This window comes from Crassostrea angulata, chromosome 2 (assembly GCF_025612915.1).
Source record: "Crassostrea angulata isolate pt1a10 chromosome 2, ASM2561291v2, whole genome shotgun sequence".
NCBI lineage: Eukaryota > Metazoa > Mollusca > Bivalvia > Ostreida > Ostreidae > Magallana > Magallana angulata.
The window spans coordinates 26767950-26793340 of NC_069112.1; the positions used below are offsets into that span (position 1 = coordinate 26767950).

Below are 25391 nucleotides of genomic sequence, written 5' to 3' on the forward strand. Positions count from 1 at the left end.
ACCCTCCCCCTAATTCTTTTGATTTTCATAAAAAGCATTAGTTGCATGCATGCGTGTATAATTATGAAACTTGTGGCAATTTCCTTGAGTCACTGATTTCTCATGCACACATATTTGAAAACAACCATCACTGATACTAAAAATAATTTTATTGATCTTTTTTGGTTATTGAATGATTTGTAACATTTTTATTCAACAACAAAAAAATCAAGCCACCCGGCCTGCATGTGATTTCTTAATTTGTTTCCTTAAAAAAAAAGGTAAGGTAATAATCATAGTTAGTTAATATATCTTATCTATTTTGGGGTCTAGTCTCCTTTCCTAAAACAGGAAGACATACAAGTGAAATTGAAACATACCCTGATAGCTAGAAACAGATTTGAGAATTCCTTATATGAAAAATGTTCAAATTTTACATGTGTTTCAACATTTTTGATATGCATTAATATATACAATAAAAGGGTAAAAATATGTTGCTTCTTGTTCATTTCAAAGTAATTATCATAGCAGATGTTATCTCAGAAAAGTGCGCAACAAAGCACAAATAGTAAAACATTTATAAATTTCTTTAATTTTATTTCAAATCTGGCGATGATTGGGCACGGCTGTTTAAGGGTAATGGGCCGCCATACATGACAAAGGGCATGCCCCAAATTTCAAAATTCAACACATCAAGTAACATCATACTGTAGTTCACATAATTCAACAAATTCAAACAAAGTTCAAAGTTCATTCCAAGTTCACTCAAAGTTCAAAGTTCATTCCAAGTTCACTCAAAGTTCAAATGTTTAATACCTTGACTCTGGGAGGTGCAGAAGTCAAGAATTTACGATTGACCCTTGGGAGGTGCAGGGGTCGATGTCCACATAATAATACATGCACTAGTCTGAAATGACCAGCGCCGCTCATTCATGCCAATCAGGTGTAAGTGCACACGTGTAGCATAAAACAGCCGTACCGGATGACAGGTCCTTACAGGGTTTCTGAAAAATAAAACAGAGAACAACCAGCAGATACCTTTTCAAAAGGGAGGGATGGGTGGGTTATTTGCAGCACGTGCTTATCAAAGATAAAAATATAATATTAACTTAACCAACCTATCTTCTCAGCAACAGGAAGTGAAAGAAAGATTATTGGGCTTGGGCTTTAATTTATATATTCAATGGGGAGATAACTCTAGTAATAAAGTGCGTGACAAAGGGGAGATAATGGTGTCGGCCCTTTCATCGATAACACCATCCAATGCATAAAGAATTGGATGTAAATATTATCTCAGAAAAGTGCGCAACAAAACACAAATAGTAAAACATTTATAAATTTCTTTAATTTTATTTCAAATCTGGCGATGATTGGGCACGGCTGTTTAAGGGTAATGAGCCGCCATACATGACAAAGGGCATGCCCCAAATTTCAAAATTCAACACATCAAGTAACATCATACATGTAGTTAACATAATTCAACAAATTCAAACAAAGTTCAAAGTTCATTCAAAGTTCAAAGTTCACAGGTTTAATACCTTGACTCTGGGAGGTGCAGAAGTCAAGAATTTACGATTGACCCTTGGGAGGTGCAGGGGTCGATGTCCACATAATAATATATGCACTAGTCTGAAATGACCAGCGCCGCTCATTCACGCCATAAGTTCCCAAACTCGAAAGCAGCTATGGAGCTTAAGAGATTGGGAACTCCGCCACCATATGTGTGGGGGTATGAGCGGATTTAACTTACAACCGTGCCCTAGGGTAAGCTTGCTAAGCCGGATAACAAGCATGCCCTTTTGTTAAGATAGCCTCAAGACCCCCCTGAAGAGTATTTAGGAAAACAGCATTAGCCAATTTTGACAAGTGTACTCCATCACAGAAGAACAAGGAGTCACGCTTTATATCAGGATGGCGGATAATTGCGCCGTCATACCGCAAGGCTAACCTGGATGCACAAGAATTAAGGCGTTTACGTTGTGATTCCATAGCACGAGAGTTTTGAGAATAACGCCATTGTATGCAAGACCAAATGACCTTAGAATGTGGGAAGTTGGTTTGAATAAATTGAAAAAGCTTCATGCAAACTAGCCTGAGTTTTCTAATAGAAGTCTCCCCTAAGTCATTTCCCCCACAGTGTATTAAAATGACATTAGGTGCAGGACCCACCTTTGCAAGGGTTTTAAGCTTCTGCTCTACTTGAGACAATTTCAGGCCACTGTACCCCTGCCACCATAATGAAATATTTAGCCTTTTCAGGTTCAGGTGAAGACCTCCAGGTCTTAAAAATGCTTCTAATTGAGCATGCTTCAGTATTGAGGACCCCACTAACCACACTTTTTGTTTGTCTACAATAGATAAGCAAAGCCTATGAGTTAGAATTTTGGTATGCGAAGTGACAAAAAAGAGGCCCTGCAGTCAACGGACGGACACTTAAATATTTCTCAACAAGCTTGAATGGACACGCAACTCCCTCAGATTTACCAATTTGCAAAATGGTATCTTTTCCTACCTGGTCAGTCTTGGAATGATTGAGATTGATTAACAATAGCTGTTTATCAGGGTCTAGAGTTAGATTTTCCATACCAAGTACAATATTGTTCGGAATTTAACAGTCAATTCACCGACGCGAAATAAACCATGAAATGCCAGCAAAATGTGTTGAACTCCAAAATCTTTTAAAACAATTGTTCCCACTCAAAAAAGTCACACTTAAGCAGTTGCAGTCAGTGCTGGGAAAACTTAATTTCTTTACAAGGGCAATTCGGCCAGGCCGTGCATTTGTACGGCGCCTGTATGACGCCACCATCGGTGTCACGGAACCACATCATTACCTAAGAGTTACTCAATCTATGCGGGAGGATATTTTTATGTAGTGTAGGTTTTTGGAGGATTTTAACGGTGTGGTTTATTTCTTAGAAGAAGAATGGTATTCAGATCAAAATCTTAATTTGTTCACCGATAGCTCAGGGTCTGCTCAACTAGGATGTGGGGCGTATTTGAATGGGGAGTGGTGTTTCTTTAGTTGGCCCAAAAATTGGAAATATATCGATGGGCATCACGACATGACCCTATTAGAGTTTATCCCTGTGGTTTTATCTGTTATCATTTGGGGCAACAAATTAGCCAACAAAAAAATTACATATGACAAATACTATGAAATGTAGACATGGTGTCCTTACAAACAGAAGCATTGTGACCCGCAAATATGAAGTCGTCCAAATAGTAGTCTATTAATGTGTCTACATGAGATTTTATTATTGCCAACCAGTTTAAAAATGTTGCAAATTCTTCAAAGACCTTACATGACACAGAACACCCCATTGGTAAACACTTATCAATGTAGTACATATCATCAAACATAAAACCAAGTAGGTCAAAATCCCCTGGACATATTGGCAAAAGTCTAAAAGCTGATTTTATATCGCATTTTGCTATAAATGCCCCCTGACCAATTTTAGCAATCATCTGTATAACCGAGTCAAAAGATGTATATTTAACTGAGCTTTCCTCTGGGTCTTTGAAAAAATTTACGCTATTGAATTTAGGAAATGAGAGGTGTGTTATAAATCTCCAACCAGATTTGTCCCCCTTTGGCACCACTCCGATAGGAGATATGCGGAGGTTTGAAATTGGTAGATCCCGAAATGGCCCCCCAACCCGTCCTAATTCTACTTCCTTCATTATTTTTTCTCGAAGCTCGTTGTGATGTTCATACGCAGATATCAAATTTTTTGATTGAATATGAATTCTTGGCCCCGTGTAATATAATTGAAAACCCTGGGAAAACCCTAAAATAATTTTTTCGCAGTCTGAGTTTTTGGATAATCTGACAAGTACTTCTCAAGTGCCGGGAGTTTAATAGGGGTTTTGCCGAGGCCCCACACCTTGTGGGTTTGTAAATCAAAAACGGGGGCGCAGGTTGTTGGGGTTCTGGGGTCCCCTGAAATGCGATTGTTGTGTCCTGGGTTGATTGTTAGCATGTTGTGTTGGGAATCTGGGGGCACGAAAATTATGCATATGAGTTTGAGCAAGAGTGCAGTGTATCATAGCATGCTGGCCGCTACAACGTAAACAACTGTGAGTGTACGTGCAAGGAAACTTTTCGCAAGACCCTTTGAAATTGAAGTTGTAGCACTTTCCTATGGATGTAGCTCTGGGCAGGGTTTGAGGAGCATTAACGGTTGAAGTTGGGGTCATGTACATTAACCAGAGCTCAGAATCCACTTCCTCCCATGATGATGCTGGATTATGAGCCATACGTAACCTATACTGAACATCGTATTCTTTCCATCCCATTGCTCCCCTATTAGCCCCCATCCTAACACAATGCATGTATTTCAAAAGCTCTATGGATTTAGCAGGGTGGCCACTAAGATAAATCCCAGCAAATATAAACATGAGATCAGTCCACTGTTCTATGGTATCAACATTTTTGGGGTTAGCATCCTTGGATATTATTTCCCCCATATTATTTACAATTAATTTTTTCTCATCCCCACCAGGTCTAGGAGGTAATAGAGAGGCCAGATCAATATACTGCCCTTCTATAATTTTTTGTTTAATTGCGTTGCTAACGTGCATACCTAGCATGTTGTGGATCGATGGGACTGCTGGAGGAATATCGTCCATGCATATGGCATAAGAAGATGACGTCGTTGTCCTTGATGGTTGCGTGACCTCCGAATTGGTTTGCACCGGTTCTGATGGGCCATCATCCATTATACCATTGGGTCGCTGCTCCCTGGTCCTTGCCGTTCTACTTTCGCTCGCCCTTGTCATCTCAATTCTCATCCGTTTGGACCGCCGTGGTGGCATTTTAATCAGTTGATAATTCGCAATATGTAGTCTTTAGAAATAAACAAGTGTTAATTTAAAAAAAATTGATTTCAAAATTAGTCTACAATTGTTTTATCTATGGATGAAATTTTTTTTTTTTATTTTATCATATTTTTTTTGTATGAATGTATGTTTGTTTCATATCTAAAAACGTATTTTTTATTGGAAATAAGATAAAATTCACAATCGGATAAAATCAGACATCTAAAAATGGTAGGATCGGGCCAACTTTGTAGGTTAGGTCGGGTTACCCGAAACACACAACTTTTTTTTTTAGGCCTAAACTTACATCAAATATTCTTGTGGGACCACAGTCTTAACAAATGAGAATCAATAATATGTCAAGATGCTTACATATATGTAACATCTGAATGTAACATATAACTTTTTAAGTTAAAAAAAATTATTATTTTTTTGAATTTTTTCCTATGGAGAATCGGCCTTAGATATGGCCCCACTCTATCCTGAAAGGTAATGATTTGGACAAAGTAAAATCTATGATATCAGAGGATGCTTCAACATAGTTATTTTTTATATTTATATATATTATTGCTTTTATGGCAAATTAGTTTTTTAGATGATTTTAATTACTCTACAATATCAATTCTTATGTAAAATTTTGAAACCCCATTGTGGCCCACCCATACCCCCGAGGATCATTTATTTGAATCTACATTACCAGAGGATGCTTCAACACAAGTTTAAGCTTTTCTGGCCAATTAGTTTTTAAGGATCCTCGACACCCCATGACTCCTTTTTTTATGACAGTAAGTCACAACATGGCGATTTTAGCGAATTGTGAAACAGTTTATACAACCAAACTTTGTTGTATATCTCTGTGGCGCAGTGGGTGTTCCTTTAGTCTACCAACTTGCAGGTCTCGAGTTCAAATACTGCAGGGTTTTTTTATTTTCATTAACAGCGGTAAAATTTTAAAAGTTTATTTTTCCCCAATGAGTAAGATAACTTTTAAGATAATTTTTAAGTCGAACACATGCTAAAAATCCATATCTTTAAGTAATTTAGAAGAATGGGCTTGTAGGCAGAACTTTTCCCAGGTGTGTGGAGGACCCCTAAAGGAAAGAATTCTAAAAATTCATATGTATTGAAGTATCGTACCTGGGGCTATATAGATCATGGATATATAATTGGCCTAGGTAGCTGAGGGGTAGAGCTCCTGACTAGAGTTGCAGGCGTCCTGGGTTCGATTTGCGGTCCAGCCATATGTTTTCATTGTATTTATATGCTCATTACTTAGGTACAGTATAAATTTGACCCCTGAAATTTAATTGACAACTGATTTAATACCAGAATACTGCAATATGTAGCGCTTCTACAGAGCAATTAACAACAATGATAATGGAATAATATATACACATACATCAGAGACATAAATAACATAGATTTGTATAACACACACTGAGTTATATATTAATATACACACAAGTGGTCTATGTTTTCTACTGATTGATATTATTAATAAAAGAATTATAGTGCACTTACTATTTATATAGTGCTTGGTATCTATGTTGTTGAGCTGAATTAACAACATAACAGTCCCACATTTAGTTCAACATGACACAAATTCATGAAAACTGAAATTCCAAAAAATGCATATAGTATTTGGACCAAAAAAAAAAATGAACCGGAAATTGCAAACAGCTGATCGATCGGAGTTTCCAGAAGTAACAATAAACATGATAAAGTCGGGTTGGTTATTGCATGAGCGCAGAGTACAGAATTTGCATGCAAACGGACAAAATACGCATGTACCTTTTTTCTTTTCTTTTCTACACTGGATGCTTTCGATGATTTGATAGAAGGGGATTCTCACTCTCAGGCACGTGACAAAACGCTCCTTTGGATCCGCGTACAGTGTATTTTCCAGCCGATTCCGTACGATAGACCCTATATATTTTGAATTTCTCAGGACAGATAAAAGACAAGAAATGGAATTGATTTTTTACCAACCAATTTCTTTAGCTTTAGGTGTAAATACTTTCCTCGAAGTCAGGGGCCCCTCTGTTTAACTTTGATCCGCGGCAGAGAACACGGTGACGAAAATTACTTGGAATACATGAACGAAATATTATCCCGCCCCCCCCCCCAAAAAAAATAAAATTTAAAGGTGGCCGGGGGGGGGGGGGGGTAAATAATATAGGGCCTGTGCTTTGTATAGCTTATTATGGTGCCTCATATATCATCAAGCCCAGCCCAAATGCTGATTACAGACAAACGCGAGAATGGGGTATCCTACGGGGAATCTAAGCACATGTTTTTGTTTCTTTTACCTTTCTGAACTTATTTTTTGATAAGTATAGTATATATAGTATATACAGAGATCTACTTTACATAGATTTCTAAAAGGGTATTTTCAATTTTTGTCCCCATCCCCCGAAGACCTCCCGCTGATGTTTTAGCATCATATGCACAATTATTGAGCGTCGACACCTTGGCTTTTTATTTTTAACGTTAACGACTTTCTTGATCTCTTTCTTGATCTTTGGATTGTTAAGGTGCATTACAGAAGACAATAAGGTAACTCTCTCTCTCTCTCTCTCTCTCTCTCATCTCTCTCTCTCTCTCTCTCTCTCTCTCTCTCACACACACCAGGGACGTATATACTAAGTAGTATATAGTATATACGTCCCTGCACACACACACAATATATACTTATTTTATGAAAACTAGACCAGCTTGCAATGTGTATGTAAACAGCTATCTTGTGAAATCCTTATCGCAATCTTTGTATCGATTTTTACGCAACGGCCCAGATACATGTACATCTAGCATGACTACGTCGAGCCGATGCCAACGTATGAGTCCAAACACTTGTACAGAATTAAACCTAAGGTCGATTAAACTGCAAAAATGAAAATCAATCCAAAACGATATGCGTCAATATTAGATTTTTTTACATAGACTATCATCATGGGTTGAATTTGCCATGAAGTATTTGCTTGATTCAATGATTTGTAAACACTCAAACTGAGTCATCATGCATTTTCAGTTTAGAGCGAGAGAGAGAGAGAGAGAGAGAGAGAGAGAGAGAGAGAAAGAACACATCCGACAGCTCTTTTCAATAATTTTAATGTCGGAAGTACTCGGGACACCTCGTGCAATTTTTCAACGTTATCATCCGGGCTTTTTACTGGCTGATGCAATGCAATATCTCTGTAGACTTTCTATTTTGGGATGTGTATTGAAACCCAAAGCGGTAGAGGGGGCGTTTCAAAACAGATAATATGGACATTTTTCATATTAGTGGATGAGCGTAGTTTTAGCACAAAGGCATTTATTATTATCGAAATATCAAGCGAAAAGTGGTGGAAGCAAAAACTCGGGACAGAGTATAGTCAGATTTTTTTTTTGTCTTTGCATTACTGAGAAATAACCTTGAAAATTTAGCACTTGAAAAAATTCTTCCCCACTTATCGTTCTTGATTTTGTGTAAACAATGCATTTATTAAAACTGGTGTAATTTCAAAGTTGTTTATCGATTTGATTTTTAGTAATTTTTGCATATGTATGTGAACGTGTCTTTCTTTTTCAGTTGAGATCTTCTGATTTCGTAGTACAAATGACTTACTTTGGTCCTTAATGAATAAAACTATCAGCTTATCATGTTAACGTTGAAGATCCCGTACTGCAGTGAAAATTCAACGAATGAAATGCTCCAACATTAACAGCTGATTAATGAATTATCCTAATGCTTTTGAAACAGAAAAATTCTGTTCCGCTTTCTGTTCCGTTTTCCGTTTCGCGTTTTAGCAACACCCCATTAGCGGGTACTAGTTTTACCCAGCTCTCTGGTTAGAAGGGTTTCACGTGGTGTATATAATTATGTATATGTGTTTTCAATATACAGAAAAGGATTAATTAACATGAATAAACAATTCTTTTGTGGTGATCTGCTAAAGGGATTTATATTCAAATTGGATTATCATTATGATGTTGACCATTATAGGTATACAAAAGTGATGTCCCATAGGTTTCTCACGGTAGCTTTGCTTTGTAGTTTAAAGGTTTGTAACTTTGTCATTTGACAATAAAATTCTGTTTCCGTTGCGTATATTGATTGTCCCAGGATAGGGCAATCCACAATTTGAAGGAATGAATTAAATTTAAAGAGATTTTATCACATTCATGATTTTTTGGACCAGATCTTTAAGTTTTTCACCAGAACTATAGCTTTCATAGTTCTTTTAGAAAGATTTCTGGCAGGGAGGTGCATGGTTGTCATTACAAATTTATAATTTTTCTACTCCAGAATGAAACCCAATTAAATGAATATATGAGACTCCTCGACAAGTTTGTGTATGGGTTATATGCTACTCATGTGACCGTTAATTAAGGCCTATTGGCCTCTTGTTATTGCATGTGTTGACATTACTAAATTTCATTTTGTTAGTTTAGTTGATATTGTAAATTACAAATCAGAAATCATTACTACATATGTGTAGTATATAAAAATCTGCTTTGAAATATGCGCTTAAAAAGACCACGCGCAATTCTACACAATGCTTTTTGGTTCTAAATCTACCTATTTTTCCACCACTGGAGGTTAACATGTATGAATATCTATACGCCCCATTTATTGATTTGGTAGAAACCTACAGTGACTGAAACTGACAGGTAATTGACAGGACTGAGATCTATACGCCCCATTTATTGATTGGTTGAAACCTACAGTAGGTTATGTATTTTTCTGCAATTGTTGCCACCTTCATATCACACATGAATCACCAAAGAAAGCATTTTATTATTTCCGCTTATGTTTACATTAGAAATCTGCGACGTTCACTTTTCCTGTGAATACACTTTGCTAAATATTGATGCGCCAGGAGCCCAAATATAAACGTCATCACACGTTTTGAGTAAATTTATTTCTGTAAGATTAAATGAAATGTACCGTTCAAATTAACATAACCAATTTGATATGTTAAAATGGAAAATAATCTTTAAATCATGTCTATATATTCATCAATTAAAAGATTTTTTTTTTTACAAAGTTTCTGGCACTATATTTTCAGTCACGGAAGCAAACTGCTTAAAGGAGAACCCTGATTTAAGTTTACAAATCGCAATTTTCATCCATGTATGGTCTCTTTCTATTGATATTATACATAATTTTATCTTAATATTGCCTGAGAGCACCAATAAATGTATTAGATCTCTCTATTTTGTTTACTTAGATTTACAATGTCAAATGCTGCAAGAACCCACATGACGCAATCATCTGGAAGGCGCTGCAACACTTTTGATGCTCTCAGATGGCCTGGAGAAAATATTTTTTCTAGCGTTTTTCGCATCAGTCAAAGCCAGATTCTAGTTGAGCCACAAAGTTTATATATGGGGATTATGCAGCTTAACAATAAAGAACTAAAGAGTGCTGCTGTTCTGCAATATGAAGTTGCTAGACACCTCGGGTGTAAGCAATGGGTGAATGAATTTAGGCAAAACTGTCGGTGTGACCTGTCTGATGATTGGATTGACAAAAATCTACCTTCATTAGACGGCAGAAAGCTGCAAACATCAAAAAAGTCGGCATCAGTGTATGTTGCCGAATCATCGCGTGACATACGTCTGAGGACCGATCCGAACATAAATATTGTTCGAGAAAATGCAGCAGAGGACAGGAAAGAAGAAACACCAACAAAATCCCCAGATCCAGTCTCATATGCCCCAAATACTAGTAAACAGGGAACTCACACCCTGTACAAGAAACCGAGATCTGAGCCCTCAACCAGCTCATTTAGGACCGTTAGTTATAGAAAATTTATTCCTGAAAAGACGCCAAAACATCTATTTAGCACAGAAAAAAAAGTTACAACAGGCAAAACTCTACGAAAAGTTGAATCTGGCAAAAGGTCATTGTCAGTTACCATTGACGTAGATGAACCCTCACTGAAATTAAAGTCCTCCCAACAATCAGAATATTGTTTGCTTTCCAATTGTTTTTCACTGGATACTAAAGTGAGACGTCACTGTACCAAAAGGCACATGCCTCCAATGTTTCAAACTGTGTCGTCAGACTCGAGCAATGTTTTTCATTGTGTCCAAGCACTAAAATGGCTGATTAAAGCTGCATTGGGAGAACAAGCTACTCTTCTTGATGCAATGGAAACAGTAAACCAGGCCAGTAAAATACCTCCGACCATTGCCCTCAATCCGTTGCATTCAGATTATTTTCGCCAGGCATGTCAATTCTTAGAGGTAGACGAGCCAAAACAGTTTACTCTGCACCCAATAAACTCTCCAGCTGTATTGCTGTTTTGGCGATGCATTATGGTGCTATTGGACAAATGTACAGAATTCCAACAAAAGGAGTTTGTCCGTTTTAAAGCAGACAAGGAAACTTCAACCAAATCAAATCCTCTCATTCACTCAACTTCTCCTCATATAAATCCATCACTAGTTTTACATGGTTCTGACGTAGAATTGCCATCAAAACTGGCAGAATTTAATATGCCAGACGGTTCTAGTGGAATGGAAGTAGCTGAACACAGCGAGTTACCAGTTGTATTTGATAGCCACTTCCATTTGGACCGTACCTGTAAGAAGATATGGGGTGTTGAAGGGGGGCACACTGTAGAGGACCTTTTGAAACATAGTGAATCGGACAGTGTACCATACAAACCAGCTATTCCTGTTAAAGTAATTGGAGGCATCATTGTCTACAGTGAGCCTAATACCTATCCAGATGTATCCTTTACTTTAAATGGTCCTTGGAAAGTTGCTGTTGGAGTACATCCAAAACAGCATAGCACATTCTCTGAAGAAAAAATGATGCTTCTTGAGCAATTACTGCACCATCCAAAAGTTGTTGCACTAGGAGAATGTGGCTTAGATAGGAGTGTCCCACCATCTGAGTGGACGCAGCAGGAGGATGTCTTTATAAAACTTCTGAAACTTGCCAAGCCTTGCATTCCAATTGTGTTACATCTCAGGGGGCCAGCTGGGGATAAATATGGATCTGATGTAATTGCAAGATGTATGATGCTGATGGAAGTGCACTGTAGAAATGCGCAGCGGATACATCTTCATTGCTTCCAAGGAAAGACAGATGTTGTAAAGGCATGGCTAAAGAAGTTTCCAAATACTTGTTTTGGACTAACTGCATCAGTTCGCACATTTGATAGTCATCAGATTGCAGGTTTAAAGGCCATTCCGAGAACAAATATTGTGTTGGAAACAGATGCTCCTTACTTTCCCTTTGGTACAGCAAAAGTTAGTACACCTGCATATATAGGAGAGACTGCTAAACTTGTTGCACAACATTTGAATGTGAAACCCGAAGAACTGATGGAGATCACTCTACAGAATGCCAAATTTTTGTATGGTATATGAAGTTTTCAAGCCAGAAAAATGTCAAAAACTATGAATTATTTAAATGGGAGGTTTCATGTTGAAGAATTCATCTTGGAGTCAGATTTCATTTTGGAGTCAGATTTCATCTTGGAGTCTGAATTCATCTTGGAATTAGATTTCATTTTGGAGTCTGAATTCACATTGGAGTCTTTTACTAGAGTCTTCGTACTTTACATTTTTTTTTACATTGGAGCTGAATTATTTATATGGGAGTTTTTATGTAGAAGAATTCATCTTGGAGTCAGATTTCATCTTGGAGTCAGATTTCACATTGGAGTCTTTTACTAGAGTCTATATACTTCAGAAGTTTTTTACAATGGAGCTGTTACAATAGTGCATTTAATCATTTATCTTATCAGCAAGGTGGAGAGATTTATAAAAAAAATATTGACAGGTCAGACTGGATTGCAGCCATTTATTTATTTTTATGAAAATAAACAAAAAAATTGACAATTGTGTAAACATTCCACATTTGTCCATTTCCTTTGGAAAAAAGATTCCTATTGAAATATTTCATTAGTGGCATTTTACATTAAACTTTTCATTCAGATTAAGTCATGATTTCATCTTGAGGTTCGATTTTGCATGTAATTTTTTTCATCAAATTTCATATTGGAGCTACTTCATAGAACAATTCTTGTTGAACAAACCAAAGACTAAGTGCAGCCATATAATGAAAACAAACTGTTGGCAGGTTCATGTATTGTTAGAATTTTTCAACAAATTTCTTATGTCGTCTCTGACTGAGAAATCCCATTGATTATTCACGAGTGACCTTTTTACATTGGAGAGTTCGTGTAGAAGAATTCATGTTGGAGTCAGATTTCATGTTGGATTCAGATTGTTCACAAGAGTTTTCATCTTTCATTAGATTTCGATTGGTTTGGAGTTGTTACAGTGGCGTTTTGAAACAAAATCTGAAGTACATGTACTTGGAAGAGCAAAACGAATAAAAAAGTCAAACATAGATCATTTTCTGCTTTTCAATTGCAATCTTCACTTGGAACAATTAAAGATTCATTCGAACATCCGTAAGTGACATTTCATGTAGAAGAATTCATCTTGGAGTCAGATTTTACATTGGAGGTCCTATTACTTCATAAGTTTTTATACTGGAGTTATTTAACTGTGGTGCATTAAAACATTTATCTAATCAAAATTGTGGAAAGACTTACCGAAAATCAAACTGCCAAAGTGGAGCAGAACCGTTTCTTTAAAAAAGATAGGAAACAGGGTATTTCTGTTAACATTTTACATTGGAAGAAAGAATCACATCAAGATATTTATTAGTGATATTTCATGTAGGAGATGTTGTGTTAAAGAATTCAAATTGGAGTCAGAATTCATCTTCATGAGTCAGATTTTACATTGAAATCTTTAAAGGGATAGTCTCTAAGGTATATATACTTGTGAAATGTAAACCTCTTATTTTAACGGAATTGAATAAATAAACTGCTGGAATATATTAATATTTGTCTTTCACACAAGAATGCAGCTTTTATCTTAGCCTTGTTCAAGTGAACTCTTTCTTCCTTTCAGAAGCTTGAGCCGTCCTTTACCTTGATCTATAAGCCATCTTCACAAAGTTCTCTACTTAGCCCAGATGAACTCATCCCTTATAGTATGATGCATTGGAAGAATTGCTTCAAAGACCCAAGGGTGAACTTGTGGTCATTTATGCCCTCTTTACGTAAGTGAAATGTTTTGAGCAATTTTTTTTTGGTCACAATCTTTTGAGGTAACATTTTCAGTGAACGAGTAAACAGGTATTGCACGTGCCATCACACCGTTTGGGTTGGACTTGCTTTGAATTCGATGTTTTTTGTAAGGTAATATTTTAAATTTTAGCAGCATTTCTACCCGAGGATTTGGTGTCTATATATATACATATACCTCCTCATACAGATTGTACTGCCCTGATCTGAATCACACTTGGAACAAGGGAGTCTATACAGCTTGCACTGCCCCTCCTCTCTTCAGACGCCAGGTCCCATTCTAGTGGCCAGTTGCAATGCCGTCTGGTGGAGAAAAATGACTTGGTTCCACATCACCACTGTTTTTCCTAATTTGAGAAGCCTGTTGGAGTATTAGTTTGCCAGCCTTGTAAAGTTGCAATGATTTATTAGCCAGAAACAATTGTATTGTTTCATGCCCCATTAAATATGAAGAAATTTATAAAATGATATTATTTAAAATATAAGAATTCTTAAGATTCTGAATTTTGTCCTAAATGCATAACTGGAATGCCTTTAAGGTTCATGTATCACCCTAGACCTTGCATATATACTTATATGTAATTAAATGTAGTTTTGAATTGCATTAAACCAACTCATATTTTAGTGTCAAATTGGATAATTAGCCATATAGCAGATATGTTGTAAGGTTAATATTGAGAATACAAGACAAGAAACTCCCTCGTAATAATTGTCTTTTGATAATTTGACTTTTCTGTCCTCATTCACTTTTGTTTAAGGGTTTATGAGGTCCCTCATCTCTCTTTCCATAATGGTTTGAGGAGACGTGGCACGGGGGATGGAGGACCATTTCAACACTCTTTACAGCTGACGGATAGTCCTGGACAATGCAGTGCATTTCTGTAGAGATTCACTTATACAGCCCAGGTACAGTTTCCCCTTTTTAGCTCACCCGCGCCAGAGGCTCCAGTGATCTTTTCTGATCAAAGATTATCTGTTTTCGGTCGATTCGATGTCGTTTTCATTGTAAACTTTCCCATTTCTCCTGGGGCCCATTTTACAAAGATTCTGAAGTCCTTAGTTTTAAAAATTCCTTCTTACGACAAACCGAAAGACCATTTTATAAAACATGTCCTTACTGCATGTCATAACTCTGTAATCGCAGATGATTACATTTATTTTTAAAACCTTTATGTATATCTTGTTGTCTTTACTTGCAAGTTTATTGGACTTAATATTTTAAAGGCAAGGTTAAGATATTGTGAAAGCATTTGGAAATAGTTCAAGGGGGTGGGGGGGGGGGGGGTGTTGTAGCAGTTAATGGTGTTATCTTCCCTTGCATGTTCATAATGAAGCTATCATCCCTTCCTTGTTCATATTAAGTAATTAATTATGAAAAATAATTAAATTAAGAAGTTGTGTGATTGAAAGAGTTAGAATTATGGAATACGGGATGGTTCTCACCTATTCTGTTTCGCGCTGAGATGATTCGCACCTCGATGTTTCGCATCTCCCTCAGCGCAAACATCTCACTGTATTAAGATATTTTTCTCGTGTTATTATTGCTCTGAAGTTATTTATAACCTATATAAGAATTGAAATAAGTTTTTAAAAAACCCATTGAAATGGTGTTTGCATTTATATATGCGCCGCTAGTATAATGGGTTTTTTTTTCGTTTTCGATGGGTTTTTTTGAAGCCTTTGAAGCCATGGCCTTATTATATAGGTTCAGAACAAGAGGTATTTAATGTGTTGTGAAAACAATTATAGTACGTCTTTCACTTGAGATTTACCTGACTAGTGTATTTTTATGAAAAATTAGGGATGTTATTGCAGGTAATTAAGTACCACAGATCTAAAGGTGAGGATAATTTAATTACATAACTTTTCTGCTTAAAACTTAACATTACCGCCTCTGCATCCATTAAACTACCATTTTTGTACGTGTGATATTGTTTGATAATTTCTGTTCCCATATATTTATGAATTAATAATTATGTCATTGGAGAATGACATACAAATTACTGAAAAATACACACAAAAATACACACATTTAGTTCTATATGCAGAATCATTACTCTTAGAATAAGGAATAATCTGAGCTGATGAATATTAAGGGACACACTTATTGAGGACCTTTTACATAGTGGTAAGTTTAGAAGAAATTCATAAATTATATTTAAAAACAACTTGCAAACGATTGTTTGCATAATTCCCTATATGAAAATAATACTTATTTTTTTATAGCACACATATTTATTGTCAGATTCATTTTTATACTACTTTAAGCAGCAAATACAACTAAATAATTAAGATATGGCCCTACTCAAGTTATTTTTTAAAAGTTATTTTCTTATTTACTTATATTCTTGTTATATACCATAAAAAAACCATGTGTTTACTATATATGTTTACATAATATGTCAATGTTTATTCTACCAACACCGGCTACATAAACTTAACATTTACATGTATATGTTTCATAAATCATTTATTGTTATTGTTAAGAATGTATTTGATGCGAAACAATCGCAGTGCGAACCATCTCAGCGTGAAACAGAGTAGGTGCGAACCATCTCAGCGCGAAACATGTTTAGGTGCGAAACATCCCGTACCCAGACTGATGCAAGCAAATCTATTATTTAAAACAAAATTGCAAAAAACAATTTTTTTTAACATTCTAAATAAACAGATAAACTTGTTACGTGTAATTATTATAGTAAAGTAATAATTGGCTAGCCAAAATTACTGATAAGCAGTACATGTAAAATGATTTTGGGATAATTGTCAGTTTGTGATGCAGCTCTATTGGTTGGTAATTGAAAAGATGGAACATGTGTAAGCTGAAACATGAGCAGTGAGTGGAAATGAGGTGTTTCATTTTCATTTTAATGCCCTATTGGGAGAGTGTCTGTCTGGGAGGTTGTTTTTAATAAAACATGTATACTAGCTATAGCAATCTTGGTTTAGTTTATCCATGAACATGCACATATATTTATAAACCTATCTTGAAAGTTAACAAATGTGAGAAAATTATTTGTACATGTATTAGAATCTTGTTTTTAAGAACAGGTTATACACTCTATTATGATCTTACAAATGTTTTTCGCTAAAGTCATAGGTTGAAAATTTTCAGGCAGACAGGTGGTTGTCATTACAATATATTTCTTTTACTCCAGAATGAAACTTAATTGAATACTTCTATATGAGATTCCTCGACAGGTCTGTGTATGGGCCCTGGTACTCAGGTGACCATTACAGCCTATTGGCCTCTTGTTGTGCAATATTTATTGTACTTAAAGTGGCTCACTACACCGTGAAATATTTTCTCAAATCAGCAGAAAATTACTTGATTATGATAGATATCATAACGGATAAGAAGTATTTAAGTCTAATAGGCAAAAAAATGTGCAATTTTGGATGAAAAATTACATTTTCAAAAATTCAATTCAGTTAACATGAACAAAAGCTCCAGGCGGATTCGAACTCATGATCTGCGTTTTAGAAGCCCAATACTTTAACCACTAAGCTACGACGATATACAACCAAATCGTACGATATAAGCAGTTTAACAAAAAAAAATCGCCATCTTGTGACGTAGTGTCTTAAAAACTATAAGTGTAAGTGTAGTGATGAGGTACCTTAAATGTCAAGAAATTTTGATTTTGATACTTGATAAGAAATAATTAACCTAGGGCTGTTGTTGCTCAGGAGATGTATGTGGCCCTTGGGCCTCTTGTTTTAATAAATTCAAACATTAAGATACAGTTATCTGTAAGTAATTTAAATTTTTCTGACTGCATCTAGTCAACAACCTCAACTGCAGGTCACAGATCCAAACAACCAAGAAACCCAATTGCCAGGTCAACAAAATGGAATGCTCCAGCACAACAATCACTATCAGCCCATGCAACAGATGACCTATCCATACAATTACTGGTAGTCAACCCCTCAACACAACCAGATGCATTATGGGCAGCAGAATTACCAGCAACAGAGCCTTACCTTCCAATAAGGGATATCAAAGCCACCATGTTTCTAGTTGGCAGAACTTACCAAACCAGACGGTTTACCTTCTTCGTCCAAACTACATGATTCTGCATATTATGCTTCTTCTGAACCCAAAGAGCAGAATTCCACACCTTCCTCCTTTGCCAAGGTAATTAATAATGTAGTTCAAATGTAATAAAAAATGAGAATGGTGGCAAATTTGATGTTGAATGAGTTTTTATTAGTTATATTTAAATGTTATGATGTTATACAATGCTTTCAAGACTTTATAAATGTTCAAGCTTGAGTTTAAAATATGGCACTATTAGGTGACCCTCAAAGCCTGTTGTCTTGAATTTCTCCTAAACGTGCCTGAAACACTGATTCAGGTGTCGGGTCATTCCTCAACTGTTGGCACACATAGTACCAGATGGCTGTTATTTTAACATTTTTTCCAGAATCATGGCCTGAAAATATGGGGTAAAATTGTGTTCCTATGTATAAAACGCACCCCTTACTTTTGGTAAGAATATATATAGTTTAAAATCAATTAAAATGTTTATAGTTTATAACTATTTATGAAGCATTTCATACATAATAATAATAATAATATTTATATATTATCCGGCAGAACCCACAGACACTGGAAGGGTTCCGACAAGAAGCCAGTAAGGCGGAGCTAGGTGCCAGACTCGCCGCCAAACCTGAAGTCAGCGACACCCAGGCTGTCACAAACTACACCATGTTGACAGCTATTCAGGATCTCACCAGAAATGTACAGGCCTTACAGACCTCAGCGTATCCTGCCAAAACACCATTGCCCAGCATCACGCCTAACCTCTGGTGAGTACAGCAACTCTAATTATACTGGTAGAGTGTTGAGTCAAAAATGTTGGTATTGTGATGTTAACCATGGCTGGAAAAATGTTTACTGCAACAAAAAGACATTAAAAATGGTAGGAATTCAAACCAAATCAACCTTTCAGACAATAAGGATTCAAGCCTATCTTTGGACCATATGTTCCAGGGATAGGCACAATGCCCCAGCATAAATCTAATGACCCCAGTGCAAAAGAATACTTTAACTGTAAATGTAAGGGGAAGAAAAACTGAAGCTTTATATACATATGAATTATTCTTACTGTAACAATATTATAAAATATCGATATTAAATTCACTTACCATGTTATTTAGAATAATAAAATTCCAAAGAAATATTAAGGTTTACTAATTATTATAATAATTGATTCATTAAGATCTTTTTTAGAACTGCAATGCTCAACATATGATATGACTAAAAAATCATCCTTTTAAAAAAGGGAGCTAATCATAAACATATAAAGAATATCCATGGGTAAAATGTTTTTTTATTTATACACAATCTACATGTATTATCCCACATTGTCCAGATAATTTGTGCTCCTTTAAGCTGATGTAAGCATGCCTTAATTTATGTTGCTCAGGTGAGCGATGTGACCCATGGGCCTCTTGTTTTAATTAATGTGAGACTAGTACCGGTACTCTAACCTTACAAGGTCAATCTAGCAGTAACAGATCTTTATCATTAATCTCCAATACATTCCTTTGAGTACTAGCACAAGTACAAAAAAACTAGACCTGTTTTTGTTTTTAACAAAAAGGAAGGGCTTTTTGACAGCCCTTTAAGCCCCTTTTTTAAATTCTTACTTTGTTTCTCAAAGATTGTGTATTTGATATAAAATAAGAACATGATATATGTTATAGAAGATATTCCCATCCATGAACCGAATGAAATGAACTTATGATTATCATACAATTTTTTAACAGATGATATACAATACTGTCAAAACAGTATCCATGAATATCCAAGATCATAAAGTTTGATTTTCATATATTATGATAGAAGAGGTCTCATAAAGGTGATGCCTTGTCTCAGTGAGCTTTGTAATCTGATTTTATCTATGTTTTGGAATTTTATTTTCAGAACCTTTTCCGGTCTGCTCATTAGGTCCCTTATATATATATATTGTAAATTATATGAAATATGAAAATATATTTGCTTGAAAACTATTTGAGAAAATGTTATATGCATGAATTCAATTGATTTTAATAACATAGAAACTCCCATAAACGCTTTTCATCAGCTCATAAAACCAGAAGTACTCAATTCTTTTACCCGGTAAATGAATCTTGGAATATATGTTAATTAATTCCATATAAACAATGTAAGTCTTAGGAAATTCGTTTTTGAATTGTTTGTTTTATCATCCCCCCTTCTTTCAAATTTGAAACCTTATATCTCAAAAACGGTATAAGATAGAGAAATGTCTATGATTACAATTTTGTACAACATGTCAAGATACATTTAATTGTAAAAAGTAAGCAAGATATTGCGTTTCATTCAATTTTTAGTATTTTCCTTGTCAAAACCGGAAGTACCAGAGCCGGAAGTTAAAACCTTACTTATGCGTGTCAATTGATATAAGCCTATGCGATCAAAATTTTAATATATTTAACCGTATCTAAAAAATCCTTAACAAAACTTTGTTGAAAATAATGAAAATTAAAAAGACAAAAACAATAGGTCTTTTCGACCGAAAGTACTAGTTAGTTTTGAGTGACGTCTCAATCTAATAATGATCCTTTTATCTCACCATAATTTTTTTTAGATTCTTCTGTTTTGTAGGGTCACTATTGTAATGCTGCATTTTGGTTTATTTATGGACATGGACAAATAACCACTTTCTACGCGTGAAACACCGATTCAAATTTCCGAACACAATGAACAACACAACTTTACGGAAAGAGCTTGACAGTGTGCGAAGTTGTGATCATCAATTTATGGACATTAAGCTCTGACATGTGATACATGCTATAATGATACATGTAATCCCAGTGATATGTTGCGTTCTACGTTCAGTGTCGATATATGTGTAGCTTTTGTAACAATTATTTCATTAGATTATGAACACATTTTGTCATTATATTTCTATTTCATGTGTGCAGGTTCATTTTGTGTTGCAATTATTGCAAGTATTGTGTTCCTTTTTTATTGCAACTATATATACATGTAATATTATGTAATATGTTATGCCTAGTAAAACTAATTGAATATATATATTTTTTTGGTTGATATTTTATAGGTATGCATTGGTATAAACATTATTTTTATTGTATAATACAGCTATAGTGTACTTGTTTATTTCTCATTTGTAGAAACATTTTTTTAGATATATTTATTACTTACATTAGATTCATTTTTTTTCTGACTCGAGTTATATGCTTTACTCTTCATTGTTTTTTTCTACATTAGGCCTCAATTTGAGCTTCCAAAGAGTGTATAGGAAGGAATGTAGTCATAATGCATATTTTTTTATATTGCTATTAAAAATTAAAATATGTCAGACGGACAGCATGGTCATGTTTACGGTATTAGAAAAATTGGATTTATAGGAATCAGTAATTACTTTAAAAGAATTGTAAAACTTTGTATTTTAAGTTAAGTACATGTATAAAATTGGCATTTAAGGTCAGACGACACGTTCCTCAATTTTTGATAACTTTTTCCAGGAATTTGTTAATGGTTTAATTACTACTACTTTGACAAGCTTTCTTGCAAAAAATTAGGGTACCTTACCAGGCATTTCTGCAAAATACTAGAGTATGCAATTTCCTATATAATCTTCTTGAAAATACACTTCAATTGCTGATATAAAAATAAATGCATCTACAGCACAGCGAAATTCACTATATTAGAACTATATCTCCACCGGGGAGGGGGGGGGGGGGCTTTGAACTCAAGACCTCTAGAAACTATACGCTTCTGGCACAAAAGATTTCTTAAATAATTTTATTCTAAATTTAAATAAACTGTAATTTTCAAGGTTCCTAGTTTGTGACTTCTAGCATTAGGAAGAATCCGAGATAAATATTTATAATGGATCTTGTACATAATAGTAAGTTTAGACATTCTTCTTTTGTCAAAAAAAGTTTCCCAGACTGTTTCACAATTGAGTGATGTTTTCGAAGCAGTCGTTGATAAATCTGTACCAAAGTGGACAGCATATAACTGAACCTTCTCTAGTTTTTCAATTTCATATTGGCTACAACCATCCAAAACAAATGAGGCATATTCAAGAACAGGCCTTACAAAAGTAATGTACATTTTGGAAGGAGTATTTTTTCCAAGGTTAAATATTTTATTTTTTCAAAAGACCTAATTTTATAGTGCTTTATTTACTATAATGTTAATGTGCTCTGACCATTTAAGATCACTTGCTAAATGTAGACCAAAGTGTCAGATATTTTTTAATTCACAATGTTGAAAAAATATTTCTGGTACATGTAATTCTCAACTTGATTTTGTGTTAAAAAAGATAGCCTTAGTTTTGATAGGATTAAATTTACATAACCATCGACTAAATCACTTTTCCAAAGTATATAAATCATGATTGGTATTGTAGTAAAAACATGCAATGCACATTGGATACAAAATTTTATCATCAGCAAAAAGTATAAAAAAAGATAACATTTTGTTTGAGACATCATTTACATATATCAAAAAGATCAAGGGTCCTAACACTGAAGCTAGGGGCAAACCCAATACTATATAAGTAGTAGATGACAAAAATCTACACGATCGAGTTCTAATCAGTATCAGTAGATCAAAGCCTTCAGTAACCCCCCCCCCCCCCCCCAAAAAAAAAGTCCGACCCGCTCTGCAGGACATAATCATGATGATGTCAGACCCAAGTTCCCTTTATATAAATATATATTTTAAATTGAAAGCTGCATTTTTCAGCTCACCATTATGATCGATTAGTACGTGTATCTGGTTTTCCATCAGGTTGTCATTCTTTTTATAACCAAAATATATAAAGGAGTTGAACAGGTTAAATAGATGGGTATTATGTTAATATTAATACATGTATTATAGAAGGCGGGTGAGAGCGACTAGAGATCGAGTCAAAATAATATTGCTTACAAACACATGATTTGTACTCTTTGTTTCCATTTATTTCAAATACTCTCCCATGAGAGGGTATCCTGAGATTTAACTATTACAGACATAGTGAGGTATAGTGTTACGTTATATTTTATAGAATTAAGGTCATCATATTGTACGATTGTGATGGAAAATTAATAAAAAGTTCAGTGGAGGTTTGAATTTTATCAAATCATATTTAATTTGTCTTTTTTTTCTTCAAATCACTCTTCTGTACCGCAAAATCAAATATTAATGCAAAATATTCATTAAAGCTTAAATTACAACAGGGTTGCTAACTACTTGCCTGTACTGGCAGTAAATGTACTATAATTGATATTGTTTTAGCGGGGAACCAGCTTATAGAACTATGATTTATACGAATACAAAAACTTTATTAATCCGTTTGAATATTTTCAATGTGTTTATGAATAAATCTCCTTATAAAACAATGCTTCCGAATACATTACAATTTATCAATTTTTGTCCGCTACTATATGTCTTGTCAGCGGTGAATTTGTGTTTAATTAAAAATTAATCCAAACCGTTTTGCCAGATTAACTGCGTAGGAGAGTATATAAAAATCAGCTCCCAAATATCACCAAGATATTTAACACCACTTTTATACCATTGTATGAAGAGAGATACATACATTCAACATATTTTTCCCGTGTAAAGTGTGTTGAAAGCAACGTCAGTTATACATGTAATTCTGAGGCCTGTTTAAAATACACACAGGTTACTCAAATCGACGAGTTTTATTATGACGTCACAAACGTTGAACGCTGTAAACTGCAACGTCACAAGCGAAAATCAAAGTTCACGGCTGACGCTTGTGGCTGTTACTGTGGCTCTTCCATTTCAATTTTTTAAAGTCTGCAGTCTCATAACTGCAGCGATGTGTGCATACACATTTTCATAACTCGCTAGCGCGCGTTACTCAAGTTGTATACACACACCGCTGCAGTTATGAGTCTGTATACTTCAAAAAATCATGATTGAATCAATATTTTTTTTTAAAGAAGTGGTCTCATAACTGCAACGGCGTGTGCATACAAATGAGTAAAGCGCGCTATAGCGCGTTATCACCTGGTTATGAAAATTTATATGCACACATCGCTGCAGTTTAATATGAGACTGCAGACTAAAAAAATACTGATTCAATGCTTATATTTAGGTAGGCAAACCCGGGCCGGGGCAAGATAAAAGCCGGGGCAGGTCGATATTTTTCAATTTTCTTTGTTAATAATCAACCAATCTACTTGAAATTTTCAGGATATGTTACCAATTGCTATAACTGTATTCGCTGTAAATATTTCTGCACAACATTGTATATTAAGAAATTTATCGACGATTGTTGATTTTCAAGTTGGTAAAATGGGTAGGCAAACCCGGGTCGACATTTTACGGTTTTGTGGACTTATTTAAGACAAAACTGAACATTTCACGTTTAATTCCGGTAAAACATATGAAATAATAATAAGAAATAGTCATTTATTGAAACGGAAAATAATTATTCTTCGATTAATAACAGTTTTTAAGAAAAACCGGGTCATTAAAACCAGATCCGATCACCCGGGACAAACTTGATAATTCCGTAATAGTTGCGTGTCTATGTTATCCCACATTGATTTTATTTATGTTTTGTTTTATTAATTAAAGAGAGGAATCTGAGAAGAAGCTAGGGTATTGTAATGAACAATTGTTTTAAAGTTCAAAGTGATATCTTTTGATGATAATATTCTAGAATGATTTGAGTGCTTTTCAGAAAACCTTTATAAAGCTTCCACAAACCTTACTTGTCTCATTCAGTACAAGGACATCAATCTGATGACTGTTCTATAGTTTTCTTAAAAAGTAGGTATGAATTATAAAATTAAAAGAATTAAAAAAAAACAATAAAAAACCAGCATGCTTATTCGTTCATATTATCACAGCTATTTAAATAATTAGTGCTATATAATATTTACAAAAAACAAAATTTAATAATAAAAAAAAATAGTGCTTTTAATATTTTCCTCATATATTTATTAAAAGTTAAAATTAATGTGTTTACAACACAAAACATTACTTACCTTTCCAATTTAATAAATTAGGCTCTAATGAGGATACCTCCTTGTGGTAAGAGTTGGGCAGTGTCACAATATTTGTGATAGCTAACATCCTCATTATTTCGGAATTTTTAAGTTTGTCCCGGGTGATCGGATCCGGTTTTAATGACCCGGTTTTTCTTAAAAACTGTTATTAATTGAAGAATTTTTACTTTCCGTTCAATAAATGACTATTTCTTATTAGTTTTTCACATGTTTTACCGGAATTAAACGTGAAATGTTCAGTTTTGTCTTAAATAAGTCCACAAAACCGTAAAATGTTGACCCGGATTTGCCTACCCATTTTACCAACTTGAAAATCAACAATCGTCGATAAATTTCTAAATACACATTGTTTTGCAGAAATATTTACAACGAATACAGTTATACTGCTTGTTGACATATCCTGAAAATTTCAAGTATATTGGTTGATTATTAACAAAGAAAATTGAAAAATATCGATCT

General features: G+C 34.8%; 2 protein-coding genes across 7 annotated transcripts; one reads left to right on the top strand and one right to left on the bottom strand.

The window, feature by feature from the left end:
* Positions 1-136: 136 nt before the first annotated feature.
* LOC128173740 (uncharacterized) lies at positions 137-6846 on the bottom strand. 3 transcript variants are annotated; one of them, XM_052839398.1, is made up of 4 exons: positions 6322-6512; positions 5938-6096; positions 4566-4828; positions 137-2327 (listed from the first exon to the last, which is right to left on the bottom strand). In XM_052839398.1, the coding sequence occupies exons 3-4, from the start codon at positions 4795-4797 to the stop codon at positions 1753-1755; spliced, it is 807 nt and encodes a 268-aa protein (XP_052695358.1). In that variant the 5' UTR covers positions 4798-4828; positions 5938-6096; positions 6322-6512; the 3' UTR covers positions 137-1752. The 3 variants fall into 3 exon arrangements, with proteins under 3 accessions (XP_052695358.1, XP_052695357.1, XP_052695356.1); XM_052839397.1 differs by adding an exon at positions 6592-6846 and having other exon boundaries at positions 2186-4828; positions 6322-6355; XM_052839396.1 differs by adding an exon at positions 6592-6846 and having other exon boundaries at positions 2186-4828; positions 6322-6413.
* A 3174-nt stretch (positions 6847-10020) lies between these two features.
* LOC128170758 (uncharacterized) lies at positions 10021-22534 on the top strand. 4 transcript variants are annotated; one of them, XR_008241894.1, is made up of 4 exons: positions 14129-14810; positions 17691-18042; positions 18505-18716; positions 20539-22534. XR_008241894.1 is itself a non-coding variant. In XM_052836532.1 (3 exons), the coding sequence occupies exons 1-3, from the start codon at positions 10045-10047 to the stop codon at positions 18718-18720; spliced, it is 2340 nt and encodes a 779-aa protein (XP_052692492.1). In that variant the 5' UTR covers positions 10033-10044. The 4 variants fall into 4 exon arrangements, 1 of the variants encoding a protein (XP_052692492.1); XR_008241895.1 differs by having other exon boundaries at positions 17710-18042; XM_052836532.1 differs by lacking the exons at positions 14129-14810; positions 17691-18042; positions 20539-22534 and adding exons at positions 10033-12048; positions 13729-13848 and having other exon boundaries at positions 18505-18720.
* The last annotated feature ends 2857 nt before the right edge of the window (positions 22535-25391 follow it).

Coding starts and splice junctions, on each gene's coding strand:
- LOC128173740 (XM_052839397.1), bottom strand. CDS start 4,797: ATGCCACCACGGCGGTCCAAACGGATGAGAATTGAGATGACAAGGGCG.
- LOC128170758 (XM_052836532.1), top strand. CDS start 10,045: ATGACGCAATCATCTGGAAGGCGCTGCAACACTTTTGATGCTCTCAGA. Junction 12,049..13,728: donor TTCCCTTTGGTACAGCAAAA/GTTAGTACACCT, acceptor TCTTCCTTTCAG/AAGCTTGAGCCGTCCTTTAC. Junction 13,849..18,504: donor ATTGCTTCAAAGACCCAAGG/GTGAACTTGTGG, acceptor ATTATCCGGCAG/AACCCACAGACACTGGAAGG.